The sequence below is a fragment of the Strongylocentrotus purpuratus genome, unplaced genomic scaffold (assembly GCF_000002235.5).
Source record: "Strongylocentrotus purpuratus isolate Spur 01 unplaced genomic scaffold, Spur_5.0 spur5_scaffold_10, whole genome shotgun sequence".
NCBI lineage: Eukaryota > Metazoa > Echinodermata > Echinoidea > Camarodonta > Strongylocentrotidae > Strongylocentrotus > Strongylocentrotus purpuratus.
Window position 1 is genome coordinate 16,378,793 of NW_022145595.1, and position 9,529 is coordinate 16,388,321.

Below are 9,529 nucleotides of genomic sequence, written 5' to 3' on the forward strand. Positions count from 1 at the left end.
TGAGTTGATTATCCAGTAAATTGTTGATATTTAATTGTTTAACCTGATTGTTTGATGGTGAGGTTTTTTGTCGTGAGCTTTTATAGATAAAATGTAAAAAAATTTCGGTGGACCAACAAGATTGTCATATTTGGGGTGGGGTTGGGCAGATCTCAAGTTAATTTTAATGCTAATTGTTAAGTCAGATTAATGAATTAAAGTGACTTGTAACCAATACCTTTTTATAATCTACTATTACTGTTCTGTTCCCAAATGTATGTCTATAGATAATTGCTGACTATTAAACTAAGCAAGGCAGATATTGAAAGATGACATCCCATCTAAATCGACAAGCCATATGGCGTTGTATCATTGCTGGCCTCTTTGCACTGATACTTGCTGCAGTGTTATCACCGTCAAAGACACCAGCATCTGAACCGTTCCGGGATGCAGCATCGATCAGAAGAGCTAGAGAGACCACCGTTAAAACGGCTGCAAAATTGATCGACTCGATGAAATCAAACAGACCACAAAATAGCAACCGTGTGCATTTGAGCGACGTAGAAGTGGATGTTATACGACATAGAATAAGATCTTCTGATGTTTTGGATGACTTGAGAAAGCTTAGCAAGACATGGCAACAAAAGTCTGACGTAAACACCATCCCAACTCCAGGCTGGCCATGGCCATGGCCAGCGCCAGTTGATCCCGATGTCTACCTTAACATGGTGAGTTTAAGATTCTCTCGTTGGCAGGTCTACATATTCGAGGGGATGACAACCCTTTTGGACGATTACTCCAGACAATTATCCTTCCCCCACCCTCTTTGCACGGGGTGGGGAGGGATAGTTTTGGGATTTGTCTTATGCCTTTTGTTATGGCTCTGTAACTTAAACCATTACAATTGAATTTAGGATATTGGTGAATAATGAGATACACAGTTCATACAGTTGTGTTTGGTTTGTACAATTATTTGTAAGTCAATGTTCATATTTTGGGGCTTTTTGATGGAGAGTGTACTAATTTGCTTCCTTGTAGTTGACTCTTGTCAAAGTCGTTAACTTGTGAATGATAGAGCTTGGACAAAAACAAAAATGTTTTATACCAAATTGTTTAAGGATGCAACTTTTTATTATATTACTATATCTAAGATGCTTGAACCACCCCCCCCCCCCTCCATCCCCCAAAACGGAAGAGAAACCACAAACAAGTAACCTCAAAAACATTAACAAGCAACAAAATGAAAAAAAGAAGATATAAGTAAAGTAACTTTGATATCCAACGTGAAATTTTAGGGGAATTGTTAATTGTTCATCCATATAGACATATGAAGCCACATATTCAGGAAGTGGGGGGGGGGGGGTTCTTTTGTATAATTCTGCAACTACATTGCTTCTTCCATTTCTTTGTGCATATCTGTACTTGTCAATAATTCATATTCCTACATGAGAATTAAAAGGAAATGCAAAGATACTGTGCAGAAATAAGAATTGAATATTGCGCAAACCGTATCAGATAATGAAAATGGAAAATCGATAGAAGAAAGAATTGATATATCTGTTGACTATTAAAGTGGGGTAAATACAAAACCATCTTATGACAATTTTCCTGTAGATAATGATATTTTCCTTCCTCAGGTCAAGCTTAAATATAATTAAATTCTTTTTCTTCTTTTTTTCTTCCTCATCTTCTTCATCATCTCCTCCTTCTTACCCTAAGTTTCCAGACACCTTTTTCTCTCCTCATTGTTTTTTCCTTTTCTTCTTCTACCTTTTATTGTCTTTTCATTACCTCTCGTTTTTTAGTATTTGCAGCACCAAATCAGACAATAAGCCTGACCCATACCGTGTTAGTCCTGAAGAATATTATATTTGTTCAAAATGGCATATTTTTGCTGTGCTTTTCATAAATGCTTGACTTTACAGTGCACTGTCATCAGTGTGATAGCTATGTTCATGTACATCTCAGGCTTATTGAGTGTCTATTGCATTTGTAGATGAGTCCAGGGGCAGATCAAAGATTTTGTTTAAAAAAAGGGGGGGGCACACTATGAAAGCTTGCCTACTAAAATTTACGGTTGGTTGGTAGAAGCTTAAACTACGATTTAAAAAAAATGGTGTTATCATATTATTCAGGTGCCTCTTGTGTAATTTGTTTAAAAACAGTTTGGGCATAAGCTTAGGGTTGTATACTGAAGGTACTGTATATGCTACATTGGTGTTAGGGAGGGGGCATGGGCCAGTTGAACCTCCCTAAATCCACAAGTGGATTAGTCAATCAGATATTTTTTTTCTTTTTCTTTTCAGAGTGGTTTGATCTGGAGTAAAGGTTATCCTGTGGAGGAGTATACTGTCCAGACAGAGGATGGATATCTCCTAGGATTGTTCCGCATCCCCCATGGCAGACAAAACAACTCCAAAAATACAGGTATAGAATGGCGTTTTGCTTTATCATCATGTATTTTAGTCTCCCTACAAAGTTCAAAATCATTTTTGGGCTTTATTGTGACATCACGGAAACCACTCATTAAGGGCATGTACTTACTGTACAAAGTCTATGGAGTGGAAAATAGGAGGACAGCCTTGGATTGGATGAAAAGGAGCTGGTGTTTAAAATAATCCGTTTGGGCGTGGAACCTCCGAAACATTCAGAGAAAATATTTTGTATGATTAATCCTCCAGAGGTAAGAGTCAATTTAATTGACATATCGGGATAGATTGCATCACTGTTTGTGATGTTTAGTGTTCCAAAGTGTGATGTCATACTGGCCAATTTGAATTGAATTGATTTATTTCCACATTTTGATTTAAAAAATTAAAAAAAATATTCACGATATACATGTTAATTATTCAACACATTAATTGTTGTACATGTAGTTGTAGTAAAATGCAGTGGCAAAGTGTGCTGTAGAATGTACAAATTGTTTTGTATGTTGTACTTTGCATTATTAGCCAAAAGTCCTTTCAAATTCCTTCGAAAAGTTTACTAGCGTGAATTGTTTTTGTTAGAGGATTTGAAAATTAATTGATTTTCACATTCCTTTACAATGTCTTCCATCTTCCTATAACTGTCTTCTTCTGTTAATTCTCCCAGGCAGCAAACCGGTCGTCTTCCTACAGCACGGCCTGTTGGCTGCTTCCACCAACTGGGTTGAGAATTCAGCCAGTGAGAGCCTTGGTTTCATCCTGGCCGATGCAGGCTATGATGTATGGATGGGTAACATGAGAGGAAACACCTACTCTAGAAGGCACGCAAGGTTGGATCCCAATAAGCGGCGGTACTGGCAGTTTAGGTTTGTAGGACTTCCACCTTATTCTTACATGATGTGGTAAACTACTTTTTTTTATATTGTAATGTAAAAGAATAAAGGTACATTGTGGCTATATATGCCAACAGTACAGAAGCATTTGCTGTAATGTACGATGTACTATACGATATTGTGGTCTAGTGGATAAGTGACCTGCCTATGAACGACATCATGTGCAAGGTTTGAATCCTTGCTGCAGCACTAGTGTCCTTTGACAAGTCATTAAACTACATTTGCCACTCTCCAACCAGGATTTATTAAAATGGAAATCTGAATACAATCTTCTTTGAATGTTTAAATGCCTTATCATGATAGCCAAGGTAATAAAATGATACTTTGTGAAATTCAATAGAGTATATTTGTATAGTAATATGGCTGTGCGTTTTAAAGTAAAGAAATAGTATCATTATGCTTATTATTACAATACTGGTAATTTTGTCGATATCTATTTTTCTATTAGCTGGGACCAGATGGCAAAATATGACATCCCTGCCATGCTAAATTTTGCCCTCAAGATGTCGGGTCAATCCACGCTGGACTACGTGGGTCACTCGCAGGGCACTCTGGTGGCCTTCACCGGATTCACCCTTGACCTTAACCTAGCCAAGAAGGTCAAGCACCTCTTTGCACTGGGCCCTGTTTATACTGTCCGAGACATTCATCTTGAATTCATCTTGAAGGATATCATTACCTCGAAGCTTGTGATGTGGCTAGCTGTAAGTAAACATCCGAAAAGCCGATGGTCTGAAAGGGTTGAAAATCGTTATATTTTTGTAATGTGCAGCCATACCTCTTCCTTTTGACAAAATTTTGTCCGTGGGCTTTAAAGGGAAAAGAGACTCCAATTTGTATGAGATGTCTGGCAACCAATCTTGATGGAAACTTTTGTCAGATTTGTGTGTTTTGTGATCTCCAGTCATCGACCTCGATGTTGGTGTCTATTTTGGGGATTCTGTTGGCTACACTCAAAAGTTGCGGTCAGGCGGAGGCAATAGGGACTTTTAGATTTGCGTGGACTGATACGTGGTACTTCCATTTACGGCAGTGCTTTAAAAGGACGTAGATCGTAGCATAGACCTATTGTCTTCGTGCAAATCTAAAAGTCCCTATTATGTATTCGGGTTGTCCGTACGTCCCGTTCTCTTAATCGCGTTCAATTGATGGATTCCTGCCAAACTTGTGAAAAGGCTGTTGTAGCAGCCTTTTCACACACAGCTAAAATTCTATAAACATGATTAATCAGCTGTACATACAACATCATTCACACACAGAAATTTCGGTGCGATTGTTAATCGTTTCGTGATTAACTACTGCTCGCGAAATGCGCAGTAGTGCCATTGCGCATTGAAGGTCAGGTCATATCAAACAAAGCACACGCTCCATCCAGTTTAAACAAGTTTAAACCGTTCACACACAAAATGTCAAGCTCTCTAGATACGAACTTCGTATCTGCAGCCTGCTTTGAGGGGCGTATGAATCGCGACTTCGTATCTATCCGAACATCGTATAAACGATGTTCACACAGGGAAATTTTCTTTAAATGTGTTTAAAACTGTTGAGTTAAACATGTTTATACTAATCATCTCTAGATACGATGAATTTTAGCCGTGTGTGAAAAGGCTGTTAGCTGTGTGTGAAAAGGCTGTAAGTTCATGTATGTATCTCGCAGAGCCAGTGAACTGACTAGGTTTAGGGGTCACGAGGTCATAGGTCACAGGGCTCATTATGTATGCAAAAATAGCTCGTGATCTCTCATTAGAACCGATGGACAGATTACCATCAAACTCAGGTCATGAATGTATCTTTCCAGAGCCAATGAACTGATTAGACTTTGGGGCATGAGGTCAAACGTCACAGGGCTCATTATGTATGCAAAAATAGCCCGTGATCGCATTATCATTGAAACCGATGGACGGATTACCCTCAAACTCAAGACATGTATGTATCCTGCAGAGCCAATGCACTGAGTAAATTTTGGGGTCATGAGGTCAAAGGTTATGGGGCTTATTATGTATGCAAAAATAGCTTGTGAATGCAATCTTATTAGAACTGACGGATGGATTACTATAAAAACACAGGACTTGTATGCCAATGAACTGATTAGATTTTAGGGTCAGTACCTAGGTCAAAGATCAAAGGGTCATAGGCTATATAACAAATAGCTTGTTATCACGATATTCTGAGAATCTGTTCATGGATTACAATGAATTTTAAATTTGAATTTGAAAAATTGCTTCTGTTTCGGTTTGTAAAATCGCTTTATGACGGAGGCATCATTTTCGACTGCGCGCAGTCGAAGGTCCATATAGTTGTCAGTGAATTATATGGTCTAAGTTACACTCTAAAGGTTCAAAACAGATGGGTGAAATGGTTGACTATTCCACGACAGGCTCCCAGATAAAGATAAAAGAGCAGTGCTATGCTTCAGATCAAACTGTGTTCAAGAAAATCAACACATTTTTTTGTCCTCCAAATTCGTTTCAGTCGCTCTTCATTCTAAGTTTTTGCACTGTTCCTGTGATAGCCCATGGTGTTTCTTTCATCTGCTTTTGTTTACTTCCATATAAACACATGAATATATTAGAGGATTCTTAGTACCTTTACTGGTAAAGACAACTTGTGTTTGTTTTCAAGGATATATTGTCAATAGTTGGTATCGATGAATTCCTGCCTAACTCCTACAATCAGTTTGGAGCCCGGACTCTGTGTGCCTGGCCCGAGACACGGCTCATCTGCGAGGCCGTCATGATGTTTCTCGGTGGCCATAGCGGGCATCACCTGAATGCATCGAGGCTGCAGGTCTACGTCTCCAACGAACCCGCTGGAACATCGCTACAGAACATGGAGCACTTCATCCAGGTTTGTGATATCATGAAATAGAAGAAATGATAATAATAACAGTTTAGTTCTTGTATAGCGCATAATACGTTGTGAAATAACATCTCTATACGCTTCCAAAGAGCTTTGGAAATTATTACCCTAGCTTTAGCTCCGGCAGCCGTTATCAGCATTTCAAGGAATAATCCTACCAGGTACCCATTCACCTCACCTGGGTTGAGTGTGGCAAATGTAGAGCAATGTCTTGCCAAAGGACATTAGTGCCGCGGCGGGACTCGAACCGCGGACCTTGTTATCGACAGTCCGGTGACGTATCCACTCGACCACAACACCTCTAGGTTGTAATACTACAGTCAAACCTGCTTTAGTGACCACCTGTCTACAAAGACCACATCCCTTGAAAATGGTTTCTCATTGAAACATGTACTAAAGGAACCTGTCTACAAAGACCACATCCCTTGAAAATGGTTTCTCATTGAAACATGTACTAAAGGAACCTGTCTACAAAGACCACATCCCTTGAAAATGGTTTCTCATTGAAACATGTACTAAAGGAACCTGTCTACAAAGACCACATCCCTTGAAAATGGTTTCTCATTGAAACATGTACTAAAGGAACCTGTCTACAAAGACCACATCCCTTGAAAATGGTTTCTCATTGAAACATGTACTAAAGGAACCTGTCTACAAAGACCACATCCCTTGAAAAATGGTTTCTCATTGAAACATGTACTAAAGGAACCTGTCTACAAAGACCACATCCCTTGAAAAATGGTTTCTCATTGAAACATGTACTAAAGGAACCTGTCTACAAAGACCACCTTTTGTGTTTCCCTTGAGCGGTCGCTATAGACAGGTTTGACTATAGTTGAGATAGTTATCAAGAACACAATGTTGATTGTTGTTGGGTTTTAAAGGCCCACTGCACTACTTGTAGCTACTTGCGCCCTCTATATAACAAACAATGCCTAATCGGTGACCATTGGTCCCCCATGATCCTCTTTTTCTTATGTTAACTGAGAGCTGAGTTGATGAGATAGCCACCTGTCCAGTGACCTTGCAGGGCGCTCTAATCCCTCCTGTAAGCTATGGCAGATAAGCTTTAAGGCTGTCCAATCTGAAAAGATTATTTCTGCCTAACGATGATGATAGCAATTGTGATAAAGCTGTCGAGGAGGATGGTTTGATGATGTCGAAGATGATGAAGATGGTATGGTGGTGGAAGTGATTGTGGTAAGATCATGATCATAATTATTGGAGGAGAAGGTGGAGGTAGAGCAGTAGGTTGATGATGATAATAATAATCTGGATTTATATACCACTGAATACCTAATACTGTCTCTAAGCGCTTTACATTATATTACTACCCAGATCATCGGATTCATTTACGCACAATGTGCACCATCTCCATTCCCTGGGGGTATTCCTACCATTGTCAATGTGAGGGTATATGCCAATTACTACACAAAGGTTTTTCGATGATAGTTACACTAATGATAGTATTGATAATCATATTGATAATGATGATAATAGGAATGATATTTTCAACGATAATTATAATAATATCAGTGAAAATTTTGATTGGTAGAAATAAGACTTACTATTCTATTGCAAGCATTTATCAAACCTTCATATTACTAACATGTTTATGCATCTGATTTTTTTATATTTTTAGATGGTGATAACTGGAAAATGTCAGATGTACGATTATGGAATGATTGGGAACTTTTTTCATTACCATCACGTAAGAACTATTAGTCTATTACACAGAATATTGAGTGAGCGATATGTATGTAATGTTTTCAAAAATGCAGCTGAATTCTGATTTAAGCATACCGAGTTCCAAATGATTGGCCTAAAGTCTCTTGGACACTAGGCTGAACGTTGGCAGTGTCATACAGGAAAATCTGAAGCATTGTTATTTACAATTTGACTACACCCTTTTGTAGCTTCAGTTTGTGTACAAATTTCTAAGAGCAGGACATACCCTTTTAATAACTCCGTCATAAAATGTTAATGCAGAGTTTAGCAAGACAATCTGTATAATTTTCTGTCATCATGGTTTAATTGCCAACTAACTTTTCTCTCTCTCTCTCTCTCTCTCTCTCTCTCTCCCCCCTCTCTCTCTCTCTCTCTCTCTCTCTCTCTCTCTTCTCTTTCTCTCTTTCTCTTTCTCTCTCTCTCTTCTCTCTTCTCTCTTCCTCTCTCTTCCTCTCTCTCTTCCTCTCTTCTATTTCTCTCTTTTTCTCTCTCTCCCTCTCTCTTCTCTCTCTCTCTCTCTCTTCTCTCTCTCTCCCCCTCTCTCTCTCTCTCTCTCTTTTCCTCTCTCTCTAGAACAAATTACCTCAAAAGATCATTCAAGTATAGAAACGCAAAGGCCTACAACACACTTCCTCCTCATATCATATCGTCCCCTAGTGTTAATACATTCAAATCTAAGATTGCAGAACTGTTACAGTAGCATAATTTAGTCCCTCCTCCTTATCTTGTTATAATTACTCGTTTTTTATGAAATGTTTTTTTTTTCTCCATTATTTTATATTACTTCTTTTTTTTCTTCAAAATGTATTTACTGTTGTTCATTTATGTATTTATGTTCTGTTTTGTTTATGTTATTGTTCCGGACCCCACGGAAGACCAGCTTTCCCATGTCGGGTTTGCTGAATGTGGGCTATCCACCGTGTTTTATGCATTTTTACTATGTTTTTATACGGAAATAAATACTACTTCTACTACTCTCTTTCTATTTTCTCTTTCTCTTTTTTTTCTTTCTCTCTGTCTCTCAGAGAAAACCACCAAAATACCATGTGGAGAACCTCAACGTGCCTGTCGCCCTATTCTGGGGGGACAACGACTCCCTAGCCAATCCCCAGGACGTGGGGAGGCTCATACCCCAGATACCTCATCTCATTTACAACAAGGAAATCAAGAACTTTGAGCACCTAGACTTCATCTGGGCCATGGATGCAAATAAGATTGTATACAACGATATCCTACTCATTATGAACGGGACAATACCTACTCATTAAAGGCTCGTTCAGATAGGTCAAAGATCAAAGGGTCATACGTGACTTTTGTATATGAAAAAATAGCTTGTAATCACGATATTCTGAGAACCCGTTAATGGATTACAATCAAACTTGAATCGAAAAATTTCTTCTGTTTTGGTTTGTAAAATCGCTCTATGACGGAAGCATTATTTTCGACTGCGCGCAGTCGAAGTTCCATCTGTTTTTTTTTCTTTGGTAATAACATGCATAAAATGAACTGTAAAGGTTCATGAGCATTCGTCTACATCAATAACCCACTTCTCGTAATGGCTAAATTTAAACTGATTGAATCTTTGCGCAGCACACAACGGATGACCATTCGGTACAATGGTCTGAAAATCAGACTATTACTAAA

The 9,529-nt window shown here is 38.6% G+C and overlaps 1 protein-coding gene across 1 annotated transcript; it reads left to right on the forward strand.

The window, feature by feature from the left end:
* The first annotated feature begins 301 nt into the window (after window positions 1-301).
* On the forward strand, window positions 302-9,153 carry LOC582877 (gastric triacylglycerol lipase-like). The gene is made up of 7 exons (XM_030980148.1): window positions 302-707; window positions 2,286-2,406; window positions 3,073-3,271; window positions 3,747-4,002; window positions 5,921-6,145; window positions 7,800-7,868; window positions 8,911-9,153. Exons 1-7 carry the CDS (start codon window positions 309-311, stop codon window positions 9,151-9,153), a joined length of 1,512 nt encoding a protein of 503 aa, XP_030836008.1. The 5' UTR covers window positions 302-308.
* The last annotated feature ends 376 nt before the right edge of the window (window positions 9,154-9,529 follow it).

Bases quoted from the DNA above. Each gene is read 5' to 3' on its own strand.
- LOC582877 (XM_030980148.1), top strand. From the start codon at position 309: ATGACATCCCATCTAAATCGACAAGCCATATGGCGTTGTATCATTGCT. The intron at 6,146-7,799 runs GTTTGTGATATC...TTATATTTTTAG, and splicing joins ACATGGAGCACTTCATCCAG to ATGGTGATAACTGGAAAATG. The intron at 7,869-8,910 runs GTAAGAACTATT...TCTGTCTCTCAG, and splicing joins ACTTTTTTCATTACCATCAC to AGAAAACCACCAAAATACCA.